The sequence below is a fragment of the Podarcis gaigeae genome (genome assembly GCF_964106915.1).
Source record: "Podarcis gaigeae genome assembly, chromosome: 6".
NCBI lineage: Eukaryota > Metazoa > Chordata > Lepidosauria > Squamata > Lacertidae > Podarcis > Podarcis gaigeae.
In genome coordinates, this window is record NC_139682.1 from 80,762,936 (window position 1) to 80,784,378 (window position 21,443).

The 21,443-nt window shown below is 44.9% G+C and overlaps 1 protein-coding gene across 1 annotated transcript; it reads right to left on the minus strand.

The window, feature by feature from the left end:
• Positions 1-6,969: 6,969 nt before the first annotated feature.
• LOC310847516 (receptor-type tyrosine-protein phosphatase C-like) lies at positions 6,970-21,443 on the minus strand. Its single transcript, XM_083745367.1, has 9 exons — positions 21,175-21,443; positions 20,475-20,600; positions 19,650-19,796; positions 16,328-16,536; positions 9,410-9,473; positions 9,109-9,226; positions 8,403-8,437; positions 7,337-7,475; positions 6,970-7,224 (listed from the first exon to the last, which is right to left on the minus strand). The coding sequence occupies exons 1-9, from the start codon at positions 21,332-21,334 to the stop codon at positions 7,212-7,214; spliced, it is 1,011 nt and encodes a 336-aa protein (XP_083601493.1). The 5' UTR covers positions 21,335-21,443; the 3' UTR covers positions 6,970-7,211.

The following is a 21,443-nucleotide window of genomic DNA, read 5'->3' on the forward strand; positions in this document are numbered from 1 at the left end:
CATGGACGGGCAGAATGGCTGCAATTAAGATGAGTATTCTCCCAAGATTGCTGTTTCTATTTCAAAACATCCCGGTGATTAGAGGCACGACAATGTTTAAAGATTGGCAGAAGACCCTGTCTAGATTTATTTGGCAGGGCAAAAGAGCAAGAATTAAATTTAAATTACTCACAGATTGAAAAGAAAGAGGAGGTTTTGCTGTCCCGAACCTAAAATTATACTATGAGGCCTTGTGCTTGTGTTGGATCAAGGATTGGATAGTCCTGAAAAACACGGATCTGTTGGATTTAGAGGGAGTAAACACCAGATTTGGCTGGCATGCCTATCTATGGCACGATAAAGAGAGGGTCCATAAGGGATTCTCCAATCATATTATTAGAGGAGCGTTGCTAGAAGTATGGAACAGAAATAAGAGATTGTTAGAAAAAGACACCCCCTGGTGGTTATCACCAATTGATATCCTAACAACTAAAAAATTAAACATGGAAAGTCAAAGGTGGACTTATGAAGACCTCTTAGTAAGATCGGATAAAAGATGGAAAATCAGACCATATGAAGATTTAAAGGATAAATTAACCGGATGGTTACAGTTTCATCAGATTAATGCCCTGTGGAATGAACATAAAAAAATAGGGATGAATGAGAAAAAATCCAAATATCAGGTGGAAATACTAGAAGGAAATTCCAAACTTTTATCCAAAATGTATAATCAATTATTAGACTGGGATACCAAAGATGAAGAGGTGAAGGAGGTTATGACCAAGTGGGCTATGGACCTTGGATATAATTTAGATTACGACAGATGGGCGAAACTCTGGAATAAGTATAAGAAATTCACAGCTTGTGTTGGACTCCGAGAAAATATGGAAAAAATGATGTACCGATGGTACATCACTCCCGTAAAATTGGAGAAAATGTATAAGACCGGGGACAAAACTTGCTGGAAATGCAAAACAAAAGTGGGTGATTTCCATCACATGTGGTGGGTCTGTGAAGAAGTGAAAAGGATTTGGGGACTAATCTATGACGAACTAAAGAAGATTTTGAAATATACTTTCCCCAAAAAACCCGAAGCCTTCCTTTTAGGAATGGTGGGAGACGAGATTAGGAAAGAAGACCAAACTATGTTCCAATACACAACGGCAGCGGCCAGGATATTGCTAGCACAAAACTGGAAAACACCTAATATCCCAACTATTAGAGAATGGCAAATTAAGCTATTTGAATATATAGAACTAGCAATGATGACACAGAAGATCAGGCATCAAAAAAACGTAAAATTTATTAATGACTGGAATAAATTTATTACATACATAGAAACAAACTTAGGAAACATTAAAATCACAGTAGGTGTAATATAAAACCTGTGGTGTATACACAAAGGTCATAAAAAGGATACCGTAGAAGATAACGAGAAGATATAGCTCAAACCATGATGGAGGGAAGTAAGTTTAGCGATATGCTATGAATTAATGTTTTTCTATGATATTAATTTATGTATTTTTGTTTTTGTGTCGGTTTTTTTTTTGGTATGTTTGTGGTTGTGTTTTAGTTTATGTTGTGTTTCTTTCAAAAAAACAACAGCTTAATAAAAAGAATTTTTTTAAAAAAAGAGAGAGAGGGTTTTCTTAAAGCATTTTTTTTTCAGTTCAGTGTAGATCCAGCCTTCGTCTGATGCAGATTTCTATGTTCCACCCTGAATCCTCTTTCTAAGACACACTGAGAGAAGACAGCTGCAGATTTTATGGAAGATGGGGAGATATTGTAGAAGAGAAGGCAAGGAGAGGAGATGGGCAGGCCAATAAGGGTCTGGAAACCAAGCCTTGTGAGGAATGGTTGAAGGAGCTGGGTATGTTGAGCATGGAAAAGAGGAGACTGAGAAGAGATATGATAGCCATCTTCAAATATCTTGACGGCTGTCACATGAAAGATGAAGGAAGCTTGTTTTCTCCTGCTCCAGAGGCTAGGATCCAACAATGGTTTCAATTTCCAAGAAAGGAGATTCCGACTAAACATCAGGGGAAAACTTTCTGGCAGTAAGAGCTGTTTGACAGTGGAGTGGACTCCCTCAGGGGGTTGTGGACTCTCCTTCCTTGGAGGTTTTTAAGTAGAGGTTAGATGGCCATGAGACTCTTGAGAGTCCCATGGACTGCAAGAAGATCAAACCTATCCATTCTGAAGTAAATCAGCCGAGTGCTCACTGGAAGGACAGATCCTGAAGCTGAGGCTCCAATACTTTGGCCACCTCAATGAGAAGAGAAGACTCTCTGGAAAAGACCCTGATGTTGGGAACGATGGAGGGCACAAGGAGAAGGGGACGACAGAGAACGAGATGGTTGGACAGTGTTCTCGAAGCTACCAGCATGAGTTTGACCAAACTGCGGGAGGCAGTGGAAGACAGGAGTGCCTGGCGTCCTCTGGTCCATGGGGTCACAAAGAGTCGGACACGACTAAATGACTAAACAACAACAAACAGATGGCCATCTGTCAGGGATGCTTTAGCTGAGATTCCTGCATTGCAGGAGACTAGATGGCCCTTGTGGTCCCTTCCAACGATTCTGTAAGGAACTCTTGCCTGGAAAGATATTCTTTGACATGCAGTGTTGTCAACAACCCTCAAAGATTCTTTCTTTCCTTACTGCTTACACTTGTTCAAGGGCATAGCTGACAAGCAAGAGTAGGAAGGATATGCCATGCCCCAAATGCCATTTCCTTTCTGCAGAAATCCTTCCCGTAATAAAATTACAGCCACCCTTTGAATTTCACTTGGGGGGAAGGAACAGATCTCTGATGCGTTCGGCAAAAGGAACGGCTGCCTTGAACAGTGAGGAAGCGGAAGATGCCAAGTTCGTGCACTCTTTGCTGTCAAGTTAGATAGATTTTGGCTCTTAATCGTTGCCAAGGGAACCCTTTTATACATATGAAAATGCACTGGAAATTTGTGTGTTGCCTCGCTAATAATGCCTCCCACACAAAACTCAAGAGGGCTAAGATAACAGAGGTCATCGCAGGTGAGATTTTAAGAGACAAAGAAATTCGACTCCACGAAGGAGTGGGGGAGATAAGGCTTTCGACAGACTAAATTCATCCTAAAGAAAGAGGCATGAGCGCAATGGAAAGTAAACATTAAAAACAGGGACTCACAGAAATGAGAAACAATTCAAGGAACTAATGAGAGGGGACCTGAAAAGAAGTGGTATCACACACCAGTTCCAGATTTTGGGGGGCTCCTAGCAAGATACCCTTAGCAAGCTTTCCTCCTCTCCTGCTGTCTACTTCCCTGTTCTCCCACTCTGCGCAAGGGATGGCAGCGAAATTCAGTTCAGTTTGCACTTAAAGGCAAACCTGCCTTCTATGCACTTTTCAAAACAGCACACAAATTGGCAACCAAGTATGTGTACCAAAAAAATGCATGTATTAGGGAAAGGTGTACACAAAGGCAAACATTAGTGAAAACAATATTTAAAAATGCATGATATTAGAGAAAGCTGCTTTGGAAAAAAACATATATATTAGGCATAAGTGCGCACAAACAATGTGTGTATTGGAATAAATAAAGAGTGTGGCGGTGGGCCCTCTGAAGGAGTGTGGGGCTCAGCAGATGCCTTAAAGTGCTTACAGTGGTACCTTGGGTTACTAACTTAATTCATTCTGGAGGTCCGTTCTTAACCTGAAACTGTTCTTAACCTGAGGTACCACTTTAGCTAATGGGGCCTCCCGCTGCTGCCGCGCTGCCGCCACACGATTTCTGTTCTCATCCTGAAGCAAAGTTCTTAACCCGAGGTACTACTTCCAGGTTAGTGGAGTCTGTAACCTGAAGCATCTATAACCCAAGGTACCACTGTGCTTCTTTCTTTTTTTCCGTTTTATATCTTTATTGAAATTAAAGAAAAGTATGATGCGGGTGGCACTGTAGTTTAGACCACAGCGCCTGGGGCTTGCTGATCAGAAGGTCGGCAGTTCGAATCCCAGCGACAGGGTGAGCTCCCGTTGCTCAGTCCCTGCTTCTGCCAACCTAGCAGTTTGAAAGCACATCAAAGTGCAAGTAGATAAATAGGTTCCGCTCTGGCGGGAAGGTAAACGGTGTTTCCGTGCGCTCCTCTGGTTCGCCAGAAGAGGCTTAGTCACGCTGGCCACATGACCCGGAAGCTGTACGCCAGCTCCCTCAGCCAGTAAAGCGAGATGAGCGCCACAACCCCAGAGTCGTCCATGATTGGATCTAATGGTAGGGGTCTCTTTACCTTTTTATAACAAACAAATGTATGAAAAATCCAAGTGAAAATACAAAAGAATATTGACATTTGCTCATTCATATCACCATACATTCTTGTTAAAATTCCTATGACTTCCTGCCACTCCACCATGTATTTACCGTTTTACTTATCTGATACACTATTAATCTCTATCTCTTTTTATTAATATTCATCACTGTTATATTCTCTTATTTCTGTTCATTTTAACACAGAAGTCATTTGAATGCTGCTACTGACGTTACATTACTGCAATAATCCTTTAGATATTTTCCAAAAATGTCCCATTTTCGAATAAAGGTCTGCTCAGTATTACCTCTCAGCTTTTCTGTCATTTTTGCCATTTCAGCATACTCTAACAACTTACTTTGCCACTCCAGCTTTGTTGGGACTTTCTCTCCCTTCCAATTCATTGCAATCAATATTCTTGCTGCTACTGTCACATACAAGATTTTTTTTTTTTTTTTTTGCATTTTTTTGGTATGTCTGGGCCCAGAATCCCAAGGAGGAAAGCCTCCGTGTGTGTTTTTTTAGAAATGATACTTTGGTCATTTTTTAAAGTTCATCACAAATAACATTCCAGAATTCCTTGATTTTCTTGCAGTTCCACCACATGTGTAGCATGAAACCTTCCACTTACCCACACCTCAACATTTACTTGAGACATTTTTGTACATTTTAGATAATTTTAGTGGTGTCAGGTACCATTGAAATTGCATCTTCATAAAGTTTTCTTTTGGGGTGTAACGTGATAAATTTCATATGAAATGAAATGAAAAATACAGCGCTTACTTCTGACACTGGCTCTGTTTGTATCCTTGGGCAAAGATTGGAAGGGATGCTGTAAAGGGTTGTGATAGGAATTTTTAGGTCTTAGATATATGGAAATGTTAATAAATGTACTAACCAAGCACGTACATAGATCAGCACAGGAAGACCGACCTGGAACCATTTTGATTCCTAAACTGAGCAAATGTTTTCTCTGCAAGGTCAAAGTGGGAAACCTCCCCATTGTCTCTTTCCTCACAAATCCTGTCTTAAGGGCACATTTAAGATATGAATAGGGTGTGAGCCTGTGACCTGGCCCAGGAACTAAGTATTTATCACTACAAAAGACTGGCCAGGCTTCCCAGGAAATCCAATCAAGTAACCTGTCAGACAGGAGATAAAAAACGACAGGATAAAAACAGCATTCAAATTTCTGTTTTAAGACCGCCTTTTCTGTGATGTACGTATGATGTATCTGAGGGGTGGTCTTGGGTTACACCCCTTCTGTGATGTATGTATGATGTTTCTGGGGGTGGTCTTGATCTACAGGGTGGCAATTTCAAAAGTCTTTATAAGACCTTGCACAGCATTTTTTCTGGGTTCTTCCTCTCTCCTGAGGGTGAGGGGAGCACCCTGTTGCAACAGGTCAATAAAGATCAAGCTTACTAGCTGCTTTGCTTCTCAATATTCTCTGGTTGGCCTCTATTATTCTCTCCTACAAATATGTACAGGACTCTATATGGGCTCTTGGATACCCCATAAGGGAAAAGGGCAATTTTTGTTTACAAAAGGGTACAGACAGAAAACAGAATACCTACAAAGAAAAATAACCCCCAACCTGGAAAGAATTCTCATTCAGAACAAAGCTTCTGTACATGGACCTGGTGCATATCCTCAAGCTAAATGTCATAATAATCAATATATTTTGTTATAAAAGTTTTTATAGCACTTTGGCAAGGTCTTAGACAGACAGACAGAGCTCCCTGCCCACCAAGGGGATAACAATTTGAACATCAGGGATAACAAGAGACGTTGGAAATGAAAGGAAGAGGGAAGAGTAACAAATGGAGAGGTGAAGGGGGTAAGGGAGCCAAGGGGATAGAATAACAGAAGCATAGAAGGGAGCACAGTGGTCTTCTAATCTTCTGCAATGTAGGAATCTTTTGCCTAATGTGGGGCTCAGACGAGACGCCTGACTCTCAAATTAAGTCTCACACAGAGTTACAGAAGCAGGGTTTGTTAGAGGGGGGAACATGCAGTATTTCCTGTGATAGCAAAGTTTACAAGGTGCTGTAACAGGAATCTAAGGCGTGAAGCCAATGAACTTTACACGTCTCTTTGCTACTGCTTCTACAACTGATCTCAAAACGGTTTGCAACCGACATTAAGGTAAAGGTAAAGGTAAAGGTACCCCTGCCCGTACGGGCCAGTCTTGACAGACTCTGGGGTTGTGCGCCCATCTCACTTAAGAGGCCAGGGGCCAGCACTGTCCGGAGACACTTCCGGGTCACGTGGCCAGCGTGACATCACTGCTCTGGCGAGCCAGAGCCGCACACGGAAATGCCGTTTACCTTCCCGCTGGTAAGCGGTCCCTATTTATCTACTTGCACCCAGAGGTGCTTTCGAACTGCTAGGTTGGCAGGCGCTGGGACCGAGCAGCGGGAGCGCACCCCGCCGCAGGGATTCGAACCGCCGACCTTTCGATCGGCAAGTCCTAGGCACTGAGGCTTTAACCCACAGCGCCACCTGCGTCCCTCCAACCGACATTAAAGCATCCAATAAAACAATCCAGAATAAAGCATTACTCAAAAGTAAAGCATGCAGTCAAAGCAACATAGTCAAAATTAAACATTGTAAAATTGGTCAAAGACGGAATGCACATTTACAAACCCTCCTATGTTCCACAGATGAAAAATGAGAATAATAATGGCTAACGTGCCATTCCAAAAAAAAGTTGCACACATGTGAAAGAGGTGATGAAAAGTATTAACGATTTGTATAATATTAAAGCTGTGCTGTAGTACATCATATGGGGGGGGGGGTAACATAAAAATGGCAGCAGATTTTGAAACCGACTATTGCTCTTCAACTCTAGCTTGCATCCTCAAGTGGTTTATCTCTTTGTGCAGCTCCAATATGTCCTCATGCAAAGAATGATAGACTTGTAGAGTTGTAAGGGATCCCGAGGGTCATCTAGTCCAGCCCCCTGCAACACATGAAAAAACTCGGTAACATTGGTAACCTTCACCACTGCTGTACAATTAAAGATGGTTATTTTTTTTATGGTAAGGGTACATCTGTGGTCATTTCTCACTTACATGTTTAATTCATTTTCCTCTCTATGCTCAATACTCATGCCTGGACTTCTTACTGATGTGCACATCTGGCTTCCTGTTAGAGGTTCTGTCTGCTCAGCCCCATCCATTGTCATGTTCTGTGGCCCATAGTTTTCATAATCTAGAAATAAGTCAAAATACTTAGTATGGAGGAGTCTTATTTATTTATTTTTATTTCATAAAATGTATATGCCGCTTGGTTGTAAAAATAAAAAATAAAATCTCAAAGCAGTTTCCAAAAAGAATAAAAGCAATCAAACACAACTACTTAAAACATTCAAAAGATAATTAAAATCAATGATAAACTAAAGACAGATTAAAGCACTCTGCAAATGTGGGTGGGCTTATCTAAAGAAAAATGTTTTCAGCAGGCACTAAATAGTCCAGTGCCTGCTAATGTCAATAGGCAGGGTTTGAAAAATCAATTTCATACAAATACAAAACGAGTATTAAATGGCATCTGTAACAATGGGCGGACCTACACTCATTGTTTATAACGTTAAAGAGGCGTTATTAAAATGTGACACAAGGGATGCTGCAGAGCAGTGAGCCATCGGCAATGGGAAACAGCGGGGAGCTTTATATAACGTTATATTTAATAACGTTTTACAGGTCAATGTGAAACGCTGACAAAGAAGTCTATAAAAGAGCATACCGCCCAATCAAAATCTTTCAAATTACATTCAAACAATTCAGATTACTAAAATCAACGCCACAATAAAAGTGATCAAACATAGAATCAGGAAGACAGAACCTTAAGTTGCTCTAAAAGCTTAGTGAAGAGGGGGGGGTCTGAGCAGCTCTTCTTGAAGCTTAAGAGTGAAGTCAGTGGCATATTAGCCACTTGGCAGCACAGAAGTAGCTATGGGAGGTTCATCAGGCCAATTCCCTGATTCTCCAATGCCTGCATGGGTCTATGAGGAAAGTTTCTACCTTACGACTCCAAGAAGCATCTTCAGGGTTCGGTACTGCTACCAAGGCATCGTCATGAGCTAGGCAGAAATATAAATTAAATACTTGCCCTTGCCAGAAGTAGGAGAATACCAACCTCTGTTAAGAGGCTGCATAGGTACATCTTGATCCCTGTAAGAAACATAAACAGTTATGAAGGATGAGAACAATGCTCCATGCTGGCCACATGATCTGGAAGCTGTACGCCAGCTCCCTTGGCCAGTAAAGTGAGATGAGTGCCGCAACCCCAGAGTCGGCCGCGACTGGACCTAATGGTCAGGGGTCCCTTTACCTATTAAAAAAAGAAAGAAATGTGATAGACTATATGGGACTGGCAGAAATGACTGGCAGAATCCGAGACCAGGGAAGAGAGACAGCGGAAGAAGATTGGAAGAAATTGAAGGACTATCTTAAGAAACATTGCAAAATTAATGAATGTTAGAATGACGTTGGTTTAGAAATAATGTGGTTTCCAGCTGTAATGGTTAAGTAAAAAGAAAAGAAAGGCTAAAATTAAATGAAAAATAAGGGAGAGGATTTGCTGAATTAATAATTAATAATTAGAAATTGGAATACAGAAAGGGGAGGTATGAAGTCAGGGAAGTAAGTTATAAGAAAATAAGGGATTGAAACTATACTTGCTTTTGTTTGTGTTTGTTTGTATTGTTGTTTTGTTTTGTTTTTATATAATTTTTGAAACTTTAATAAATATCTTTTTTAAAAAAAATAAAAAAAAGAAATGTTGCGGTCTTCTCATCTAATTGCATATACTTAAGAGACAAAAGGAAGGGAAATAACCTAACCTTGATTTTTTTATGATAAGGATGTGGATTTTATGCAGAAGAAGGAGCAAAGCCAAGGACTTCCCAGTAATGAGGAATGCCAAACACGTCGCTAGGTTTCCATAATAATTTACAACATCTAAAAAGAAGAGAGGGAGAGACAAGCTTTGTTGAAAAGATTTTAGAAAATCGTAGCAGAAGTTAGTTCTGGCACATCTCTTCACTTTGCTGTCTACATGTCATGTCATTTCTTACTCTGTGTTTTAACGTGTAAATTAGGTTAGTCAGCAAATTAAAAGAAGCAGTTGAAACTTTAGCTTACGTCGTCTTCTTACTGGGTCAGAGATCACGGGGTCTGAGAAATATTTCCCATTGTAGAAAATAACCTGATAAACAGAAGGAACAGGGAATGCTGTTTTTTTATTAGTCCAAAATTTATCACCACAAACAATGTTGCAGACCTTCCAAACAGTTTTCCACCTAAACCAAAGAAGTGATATCATAAAGAGAGCTACAGTGGTACCTTGGGTTATGAAATATACTCAGAGTCGCAAAGTGATTTCATGCTCTTTATTCAGCTCATAGTGGTGAGGAGGAATGAATGAAAGTCCCCTCAAGGTATCTGCTTTATATACATTATTTACACAATGGGCTGCACATGATTGGCTAATTCCGGAATTCTACTGTAAGCCAATCAGGTTGTGGATTCACTTAAATCTGGAGCATGATTGGGTGGTTCCTGCCAACCAATCATACTGCTGCATTGTTCTAGGACCAATCCGACTGCTGCATTCTGAATCCTATTGTTCTAGGACCAATCAGACTGCTGCCTTTTGGATCCTATTGTTCTAGGACCAATCAGACTGCTGCAGTTTGGATCCTATTCGACTCAGTACATAACACCCCTCCCCTCTAAGTTCCAGTCCTGCCCGGGAGGTCGCATTCATAGTCCTCAAGGTACGCTGGCGGCCTACGTGTCCGTTGCGGCCTGTGGTGTTCCCTGGTCCGGTGTTCAGGTTCTGGCTCGTGTTCCAAGGATGCTGGCTGTGATGGGGCTGTTTGGTCTGGCGCAACCGGCTCGCTCAGTCGTGGTTCTGGTTCCGGTGTCCTTTCGGCCTCACGGGTCCTCTCTGTATTTACTGATTCTGCCTCTCCTGCTGGCCCCTGCTGCTCTATGGGCCTCACTGCCCCACTGTTCCCTTGGGACTCCTCTGCCCTTTCCTCCTCCTGGGTTTCTCCCGGGAATCGTCGCCGTATCTGGTCGCAGTGGCGGCGCCAGCATTGCCCTCCATCCGTTAGCACCTCGTACGACACAGGGCCAGTGACCCTGGTGACTGTGGCGGGTACCCATGCTGGGCCTGCCCCAAAATTCTTTGCGTACACTGGGTCCTGGGCCTCGAAGGTCCGGGGGTTCCTGCCTTCCCCCACCACTACCTCATCCTGAGCTCTATCGGGGTGAAGGCGGTCCAATCTGATTGCAAGGCGCCGACCCATTAGTAGTTCAGCGGGGCTCCGGCCAGTCGTTGAGCTGGGGGTGCTGTGCTGTGCTAGGAGGAATGTGGCAAGGCGGTACTCCCAATCCCCTTGCGTCATGCGGCGAAGGGTGTCCTTGGTGGTCCGCACCATGCGTTCTGCTTGGCCATTGGTGGCAGGGTGGAATGGCGCCGAACGGATGTGGCGGATGGCGTTCTGCGCTGTGAAGGTTTGGAATTCTCCTGACGTAAATGCAGTCCCGTTGTCTGAGACGAGAGTGTCAGGGAGCCCGTGGGTTGCAAACAGCCTGCGTAGTACCCGGATGGCTGCGGACGTAGAAGTGGACGGTACCAGTGCGACTTCCAGCCATTTGGTGTAGGAGTCCACCACTATGAAGAATGTTTTCCCCTGAAAGGGGCCAGCGAAGTCCACATGCAGGCGTGACCATGGTGCTCGGGCGGACTCCCAGGACTGGACTGGGGCCCTTGGGGGATCTGGGCGGGATTCTTGGCAGGCCTGGCAGTGTTTGACCCAGGCCTCTATCTCTCCGTCGATCCCCGGCCACCACACATAACTCCTGGCAAGGGCCTTCATTCTTACTACCCCTGGGTGTGTCTCATGTAGGGCTGTGAGGACCCTTTTGCGGAGGGGCTGGGGAACAACGACCCTGCTTCCCCATAAAAGGCACCCCTTGTGGGCCGACAGTTCATGTTTGCGGGTTGTGTAGCCAGCGAATTCTGGCCCAGGCCTGCTGCTGGGCCATCCCCTCCACACCCAGTCCAGGACCCGGGAGATGACCCTATCTTTCTTGGAGTGGTGTGCAACTTCTTGTGCCTGAATGGGGCGGTCGGGAAGCAGCTCCAGGCTCATAACCTCTTGTGCAGGTGCTGGGTCGGGGCCTGTTTCCGGTAGTGGTAGCCTGCTGAGGGCGTCCGCATGGCCCATCGCCTTCCCCGGGCGGTGAATCAGCGCATACTGGTAGCTGGCAAGGAAAATTGACCACCTGAGGACACGAGGAGACAGCACTTGGGGGGTCTGCTTTTCGGGGGCAAACAAGCCAAGCAATGGTTTGTGGTCAGTCACCACGGTGAAGGGCCGCCCGTACAAGAAATCATGGAATTTTTTTACTCCCTTCACAATTGCCAGACCCTCCTTGTCGATTTGTGAGTAGTTCCGCTCGGTTGCGTTGAGTGTCTGGGAAAAGTATGCCACCGGTACCTCTCTCCCATCCGGGAGTTGGTGTCCCAGGACAGCGCCAATGCCATAGGGCGAGGCGTCGCATGCTAGCACCACCGGCAGCCTCTCATCAAAGTGTGCCAAGACCGAGTTTGAGACAAGCAAGTCCTTGACTGCCTGGAATGCGGCCTCCTGGCGCTGGCCCCACACCCAAGGGGCCCGCTTGTCCAGGAGTCTGTGTAGGGGCTCCGCTACCGCCGCCTTGTGGGGAAGGAAGGAATGGTAAAAGTTCAATAGTCCCAAGAAGGCCTGAAGTTCAGTCTTGCTCTTGGGCGCTGGGGCATCACAAATGGCCCGTACCTTGTCCCCAGTCGGGTGGACCCCTTCTGCGTCCACCATAAATCCCAGAAAGTCCACCTGAGGCACTCCTAGTAGACATTTTTCCCGCTTCACCTTGAGACCCGCTGTCTGGAAACGGTGCAGAACGGTGCGGAGGCGGTCCTCAAACTCCTCTGGTGTGGGCCCGGCAATCAACACATCATCGAAGAAGGGGGTGACGCCAGGAATCCCTTTAAGGAGCGAGTCCATTAGATTCTGGAATATGCCTGGTGCCACGCTGACACCGAATTGCAGCCGCTTTACCCTGAACGCTCCTCTGTGCGTCACAATCGTCTGTGCCTCTGCTGTGGCCTCATCTACTGGCAGCTGTTGATATGCTTGGGCCAAGTCCAGCTTGCCAAAAATTTTCGACCCAGCCAGGGTAGCAAGGACATGGCTGACCACTGGCACTGGGTATGCATGGGCCGTGAGGGCCTTGTTTATAGTACATTTGTAGTCTGCGCAGATGCGGACCGAACCATTAGGCTTGACGGGTGTGACGATTGGGGTTTCCCAGGGGGCATTAGGCACCGGCTCCAGCACTCCTTGCTCCACTAGCCGGTCCAATTCCTCGTCTATACGTGGTTTCAGGGCGAACGGGACCCGGCGGGCCTTGAGCCTGACTGGTCGTACTGCGGGGTCAAGCTGTAGAGCAATGGGGGGGCCCGTATACTGTCCCAATTTCCCATCGAAAACCCCTGGAAATTCCTTGCATATAGCGTCCACATCCACTTGTAAGGTAGTGTGGTTCACTCCGGTGATGGCTAGTCCCAGTGGTCCAAACCATGCCAATCCCAGTAAGCTAATGTAGGGGCCCTTGACCACAAGCAAGTCCAGTTGCCGCGTCCGCCCTCGGTATTGCACCCTGAAGGTCCCCACCCCCATTGTGGGGACCTTACGTTTCTGGAAGTCCCGGAGGGTGAATGGGGCCGGCCTGAGTTTGGGACCCCCAGTAGGACACAGTTTCCTTAAGGTCCTTGCCGAGATTATGGATAGATTTGAACCCGTGTCAAGCTCCATGCGGCATGGGGCTCCCTCTATCCGTACCTCTACATAAATTTTCTCTATGTTGGGGTAGGGCAACTGGTATACCTGGAAGTCCGTGAGCTCCGTCGAGTTGCCTTGGTGCGTTGGGCCCCGGGACCTGGGGCTCTTGGATTGGTCATCTGATGCCTGGCGTCGGGTGGGCCGAGCCCGACACACCCGGGCGATGTGTCCCAATTTTCTGCACTGCCTGCACTCTGCATTGCGGAAACGGCAGGTCCTCCTCTCGTGAGTTTCCCCGCAGCTTGCGCAGTTCCCTCCTTCTCGTCGAGGCAGCTGTGGTATGTGGGCTGCTTGAGTGCGCTGCTGTACTCGGTGCACCTCCTCCCTGTCAGATCCTGAGTCGTCAGTGAGGTCTTCGTGGTGGACCCTCGGTTGGGATGGCAGGCTCGGCCGTGCCTCTTGCGTCGACCTCTTGGCAGCTTCCGTTGCCAGGGCCTCCTCCAGAGCGACCTGGAACGTTAGGTCCTTCTTAGCGTAGAGTCGTTGTTGCAGTTTCTCCTCCCTCAGGCCACCGACGAGGCGGTCACGAAGCATGTTCTCCAGCTCTGAGAAGTTGCAGAACCGGGCGGCTTGGCGGAGAGAGGTCACAAACCCAGTTATGGTTTCCCCAGGGGCTTGCCGCTTTGCATAGAAGGCATTTCGACGAGCCACCACTGAGGGTTGCGGCGAAAAGTGCCCCTTCAGCTGTTCCATTATTGTTTTGTATGGAACAGTAGCGACGTCTTCAGGCGCAAGGAGAGCCCGGGCGATTTCAAACGTCTCCTCTCCGCAGACGCTGAAGAATATCGCCCTCTTCTTGGCGTCTTCTTCATTGGTGACCCCTTTGGCTTCTAGGAGGAAAGTGAAACGGGAGGCGTACGCTTCCCAGTCTCCCGTTGCTGGGTTGAACGGCGAGAAGCTGCTGTCGGTTGCCATTCTGAGTTCCTTGTGTCCCGGAGCTGAAGCCTGGATACACGGTGCGAGGCAGCGGTGCGGCAGGTGGCGGTGCTGCGGTGCTGTGTGTGGCAGTCAGCTCAGCGGGATCCCACCTTCGTCGCCAGTGAAATATACTCAGAGTCGCAAAGTGATTTCATGCTCTTTATTCAGCTCATAGTGGTGAGGAGGAATGAATGAAAGTCCCCTCAAGGTATCTGCTTTATATACATTATTTACACAATGGGCTGCACATGATTGGCTAATTCCGGAATTCTACTGTAAGCCAATCAGGTTGTGGATTCACTTAAATCTGGAGCATGATTGGGTGGTTCCTGCCAACCAATCATACTGCTGCATTGTTCTAGGACCAATCCGACTGCTGCATTCTGAATCCTATTGTTCTAGGACCAATCAGACTGCTGCCTTTTGGATCCTATTGTTCTAGGACCAATCAGACTGCTGCAGTTTGGATCCTATTCGACTCAGTACATAACAGGTTACGAACTTAATTCGTTCTGGACGTCCGCTCTTAACCCGAAACCGTTCTTAACTTGAGGCGCGCTTTCACTAATGGGGCCTCCCACTGCCACCACCGTATGATTTCCATTTTCATCCTGGGGCAAAGTTCTCAACTCAAGTTCTCTAACTACTTCCGGGTTAGTGGAGTTTGTAACCTGAAGTGTTTGCAACCCGAAGCATTTGTAACCTGAGGTACCACTGTAAAGGTAAAGGACCCCTGACCATTAGGTCCAGTAGTGACCGACTCTGGGGTTGCGGCGCTCATCTCGCTTTCTTGGCTGAGGCAGCCAGTGTACAGCTTCTGGGTCATGTGGCCAGCATGACTAAGCCGCTTCTGGCAAACCAGAGCAACGCACGGAAACGCCGTTTACCTTCCTGCTGGAGTGGTACCTATTTATCTACTTGCACTATGACGTGCTTTCGAACTGCTAGGTTGGCAGGAGCTGGGACCGAGCAACGGGAGCTCACCCCATTGCGAGGATTTGAACTGCCAACCTTCTGATCGGCAAGTCCTAGGCTCTGTGGTTTAACCTACAGTGCCACCCGCATCCCTGAGGTACCACTGTACATTTACACAAATGTCCAACAGTAGGTGCAGCCACTTTGAATGGCAGGCAGAGCAAACTAATTCTTGTTTCGTCTCCATGTCCCTTCTTGCTGAGTTCTACAAGAGACAAAACTGAGACTCAAGAGCTGACTGGGGCAAACTGAGGTTGATGGGGCAGTGCTCCACTTGTGCTAACAGACCGGCTTCTAATGCTTCTACTTGTGGGTTGGGCAATAATGGAAAATGTTGAAGGGGAAATAAAGTCATTTTGTTTAGTTGTTTATTTCTTACAACGGGATGTGTAGTTGGAGAAGGCTGTGGGATCCAAGAAAACAGGCATTCAGGTGGGTGAGTTTGGTGAAACTAGGGCCATCCTAAAGGGTTCTACTGAAGTACCATGTCTTTTTGTAAGGCCAGGAAGAATATGGCAGCTCCAGAACAACTGGTACACATTTTTGCCCTACTGACTTTAGAGGCAAAGGAGGTAATCTCCAAAGATGCAATTGGCCATTCAGTAAATCCCTAGGTCAGTCTTATTCCCCTCAATTCATCCTGCAGGGCAGATCAGCAAGAAGATGGAAATCTGTGTGCATTCAGCCAATCTCTTTATGAGAGAGGCTGCTCTAGAGAAAAGTTGCCTGAAAAATCTGCCTGGAAAGAAAAAAGAAGAGTACATCATTCTGTTTATGAAATACTCATTCAGATACAGCTAATGGTCCAGGGGTGGACCAGAACAAAGCCTGCTCCACTCCAGTCCACTCTCTGACTTCTTCCAGGTCCAAAAGGACCTGCATATCAGCTATCACACGTCACTTGGACACACCTAAAATGGTCGTTGCCTGTAAGGTAAAGGGACCCCTGACCATTAGGTCCAGTTGTGACCGACTCTGGGGTTGCTGCGCTCATCTCGCTTTATTGGCCAAGGGAGCCGGCTTACAGCTTCCAGGTCATGTGGCCAGCATGACTAAGCCACTTCTGGTGAACCAGAGCAGCTTTGATGTGCTTTCGAACTGCTAGGTTGGCAGGAGCAGGGACCGAGCAACAGGAGCTCACCCCATCGCGGGGATTCGAACCACTGACCTTCTGATTGGCAAGTCCTAGGCTCTGTGGTTTAATCCACAGTGCCACCCACATCCCAGGTCATAGCCTGTAGCTGACCGTAAAAGTTAGAATTAAGCAATTTACCTTAAACTGGTATGTTGTCGAATGACAGAGGTTTATAACTTCAAAGTAACAGCTTTCATTAGCTTTAATCATGGTCTCCTCGTCTAAGAAGTACAAATAATATTTTTCTTCAGGACCATTTATTTGTTCTGGCTCCCTGCACGCGATCTTAACAGCACTGATTTCTTGGTTTAATGGGTCAACTTGCAATTCTCTCACTGGTGTTGGCTCTGTTTAAAAGAGAAACGGTTGATATCCATAGTCTGCACGCTAAAGCTTTTAGATCTCATGAACAGATTAAAAAAAAAAAATCAGTGTGGGCTCTGAAACACTGTAGGTTTTAAGTTTTATTTTCTTCTGAAAAAGATTGCTTTGTGCAATCTTTCATCCCTGTTTGCTGTGTTATAGGTTTGAGAGGGTGGGTTACCCTCCTTTGAAATCTCAGGACCCAGACCTCTTAGACTTGGAGGGATATGATAATCGACGGGGATAGCACATGTACTTAGCCTATGGGAAAGCAAAAGTTCACAGGAACTTTTCAAACCATGATGTTTTGGGAGAAGTATAAAAACCTGCTCAAACCCAAGGTTCCGTGGTGGATCTCACCAATAGAGGCGAAGGCAGTTAAGAGAAAAAATACAGCCTGTTACTCTCTGAGAGAGAATTTTCTTAAAATGCAGCATCAGTGGTATTTAATCCCCTGGAAATTTTCCAAGATGTTCAAAAATGTCCCCAATAATTGCTGGAGGTGTAAAGAAAAGCCAGGTACTTTATTCCATATGTGGTGGCAGTGTATAGAAATCAAGGTGTTTTGGGAGGGTATCCACATAGAATTGGAAAAAATGTTTAAAATATCTTTTAATAGGAAACCAGAAGCTTTCCTTTTGGGAATTACAGACTTGGATATTCCTAAAAAGGGTAAAGAGATCTTCTTATATGCTATGGTCGCAGCAAGAGTTCTCATTGTGGCAAATTGGAAAAGTGATAAAGTCCTGTCAAGATTAGAATGGATTCAAAAAATGGCTATGTGTGTCCTGTAGGGCGGCAAAGGGGTTTGTAGGGTGGCACAATCACTGCTAGGCATCGGGGATGGGATACTGAGTGGCAGAGGAGGTGGAGGGAATTAGATAACATGTCAGAAAAGATAAAAAATAAACCAAAACAGGTATTTCTCTCAAAATGGGAAGTTTTAAAAATATACTTGAAAAATAATAGTAGTAGTTTAAGGTCATATGCAGCATTCAAATAATTTCAGTAGCAGTGTTAAAAATGTGGTAAAACCAATGAATGGATTAAGGGATATTGAAATGGCACAAAACTCTTTATGCAATGGCAGCAAACAATTAATACAGAATCTGTAATAAGGAATAGACGGGAAGTCTGGTGCATAGAAAAAGACCACTTTTATTTTATGTACTTAATGCTTTGAAGGTTATTAGTTGATGTATTAATTCTCTTTTTTTCTTTGGTGGTGATGGAATTTATTTTCTTTTTCTGTATGGTGTGTTAATGTGAACGGTAACAATTGAAAAAAATAAAAAAGAAAAGAAAGAAATCTCTGGAATCAGTAAAGGATTAGGGTTCAACAGTGGCGGACCAAAGCTGTTGAGCTTTTCTTAGGGGAGCCCGCAGCGCCTAAGATACCCAGCAACCGCCATGCCACCCTCCAGCTCCTCTGCCACTCAGAATCCCACCCCCAATGCCTAGCAGTGATCGTGCCACCCTACAGATCACCCCCGCCCATGCCGAGCTATGCTACTGGGATTTAAGAAAACCCTTCTTTTTCCCAGGTGCAGCAAGGGATGAAAATAACACAGCCCAGCTTCCCCAAGAGATCGCTCAAAATATAAGCCATCCAGGGAACAGAAGGGCAGGAAGATAAGTGATTAATGAAACAAAAGACTATGCCAAGCAGCAGAGGGGCAAAGCCTCTCCCCGGGCCCTGGTCTTCGTTAGTAACAGGCCTACAGTTTACCTGAAGTGGGTGAGAGAAAAATCTTTGGAGTCTAGGAGTGGCAAGATGGAGGAAGCAGAGTCAGAGACTATCTGAGTTTGACTCCAAAATGGCAGCTGTGACAGAGACAGGACCCTCTTGGGAGCTGCATGCTCTGAACTCCTCTCCATCTAGGTTCTATTTCTAGAACAATATTAGCTTCATATGTTTTGATTCATGAGCCTGTTACTACCAGCTTCCTCAGTCCTGTATACCTCAAGGAAATGGTCTCGGTCCTGTATATCTGAAGGAGCATCTCCACACCCATTGTTCAACCCAGACACTGAGATCCAGCGCCGAGGGCCTTCTGGTGGTTCCCTCATTGCGAGAAGTGAGGTTACAGGGAACCAGACAGAGGGCCTTCTCGGTAGTGGCGCCCACCCTGTGGAACACCCTCCCTTCAAATGTGAAGGAAATAAGCAGCTATCCTATCTTCAAAGGCAGCCCTGTTCGGAGAAGTTTTTAATATTTAATGCTGTACTGTTTTAACACTTGATTGGGAGCTGCCCAGAGTGGCTGGGGAAACTCAGCCAGATGGGTGGGGTATAAATAATAAATTATTATTATTATTATTATTATTATTATTATTATTATTATTATTTATTATTATATATTCCAGAAGTCTGGGATTTGCTACTCCTCTTTCTTGTTGTATCTGCTTGCTAGGGATAGACGGGGAATTGGTTCAGCCTGCTCTTTGCTGCTGTGTGACCCAATTCAATGGTCCCAAACTTGCTTTCGGATCAGAATGCAACTCCCAATCTGACAGTGCGCATCACCCGATTTTGCAATGCACTCCCAGAGTGCACATGAAATGAAGTATTGTTGTGGTTAGGTATAAAAGGCATGCTTCATGGGAAACCATGTTGTAAAGCCTTGAAAAAATATGCACTCTGGGGAAATATGTGCCATAATGTAGATTATTTAAATGGTAACCTTTTAGGCATTCTTTCAAAAAAAAAAAAATCCACGCAAAATGGGTGGGATGGATTTATGATCAAGTGCCAGTGAAAATGTCCTCTGAGTGAATGTGTAATGATAGGAGTAAGGAGAAAGAGGAGGAGACTCTGCTTGTATTGTCTCAAATCAGAAAGGCCATAAAATAAACAGTGGGGGGAAGAAGGTGGGCCCAGCTGGAGAAGGGGCCCACAATGGACATCTTACCCAAGGGCCTCCAAACTTGGATCAGGCACTCCTGCCCAGATTATAATCTGTCACAGTAATACATTAAATCCTATTTGTATGCTTTTATTTATATGTGCACAATGATACCCTTCATCGTTGTAAAAGTTTAGTTTCTGGGATGAAGGCAAGTTCAGAAGTGACTAAGCATCATGTTGTCATACTCACTTCCATAATCTGTTGTTAGCTGTTTGTTGCCAGTTTTCGCAATATTGCCATGAAACAATAATTCTGATAAACAAGTGTAGTTCTTGTTGGGTGATAAACCTGTCACTGTACAACCATTCTGCTCTTCAGTGGTCCGAAAATTCTGATCTATAAGAAATTGCAAAACATCATTGCTCCGTACTTCAGGCATCCAGAAGCATCTATGCCATGGATGGGGAATCTCTGGCCCTCAAGACTCCCAAAATCCCTTACCATTGGCTGTGCTGCTTGGGGCTTTTGGGATATGAGTCCAAGAAGATATGGAGGGTCATGTAGGTTAGCTCTGATTGACAAAAAATCAAGAACATGCTACCCACTTTCTTGCTTCTTTCCCCTGACCTCACCTCCACGTGAGCTGCTATTTGACTGTAGCTATATGTTTTAGGTACGCCCTAGCAAGCAGTTCTTTGGCACCATCCATATCAAATGTGTCACACAAAATATTGCACCCTTGTTATCTACAGTAATCAAACCTGGAGAAACTATCAACAACTTGTGATTTTTTAGGGACTTGAAACCACTCGTGTAGAGTAAGATCCTTCTGGACAGCAGGAGGTATTTCTTCTTACTATTTCATTAAGGTGAGAGAGAGAGAGAGAGAGAGAGAGAGAGAGAGAGAGAGAGAGAGACACTCATACCTTTACCAGACTTGTTTGCCTTTCCACCTCTCTATACTTAATTCTAAATACGTTCATACACAGGACAGAAAAGCAAAGGTCCCCAATAAAGTGCATTTAATTCTCCAGCCAATAAAGACAGAAATTCAAAACTTCTAAAATCTCCTACCATAAGGAACACAGTAACACAAATATCTTAAATGGCAACGATGCTTATCATAGCCACGATTGTTCCAAGATAAAGTCACACTGGTGTTTCTTTTTTGTGGTTCTTCCAGTTTCCACTTATCGGTTTCTTCCAAATAAAGAAAAAGGAGAAAAATATCACAATGACATTCTGTTCAGTATTTCTTTTTCAGTTTTAAAAGCATGCTGGATAATATATTGCTTAATGGGTTGCATCATTTTACCCCAAATGAATACCTAACACAGTTTTCAGTGTTCATCTATTCATTTTGAATTAGCGTACTTTTAGTTGTTAGATGACTATGAGATACGACGGAAGGAGAAATAAAAACATTGCTTAGCTTTAAAAGCCTGTTATTGAGAGAAATCTAGTGAATTATCAATCATCTAGACTTGAATCAAGAGCACTGGGCACAAATCAGCCACAGTTGAGCATTTTAAAATCCTAATAGATTAACAGTGCGATTAACAGTGGTTGGAAACCATAAAAAAACAGAAAACCAGTATATTAGTTGACACCAAAAAAATTAAAACTGACTTCCCACACCCTCTCTAGCCCTCTGACATACCCCCAGGTTATGTTCTCCCAATAGCTTAGCACTGGGGGGAGGACAGCTCATCAGAGTGGCTGAAAAACAAGAAGGCAGATTTTGCTTAAATAAATGACAAGTATCTGATCTTACCAGGGGGGACATAAACTGGTAATGTTAAATCATAACATCCATTAAAAGATGCTACTATATTGTATTCGTCACATTCTTGAAGTCCAGCAAGTGTGCTTCGGTCCTTGTCCCAAGTACAGTGGGCATTTTCACAGCTAACATTTTGCAGCTCCGGCTTCATCGTAACTTTAAGTTTTGCAGTGGCACCCTGTGAATTGTACTCATAACGAGCCACTGAAATGGTTCTATGACCTAGGAGAACAAATCAACGTTAAAACGCTTGTTGCACT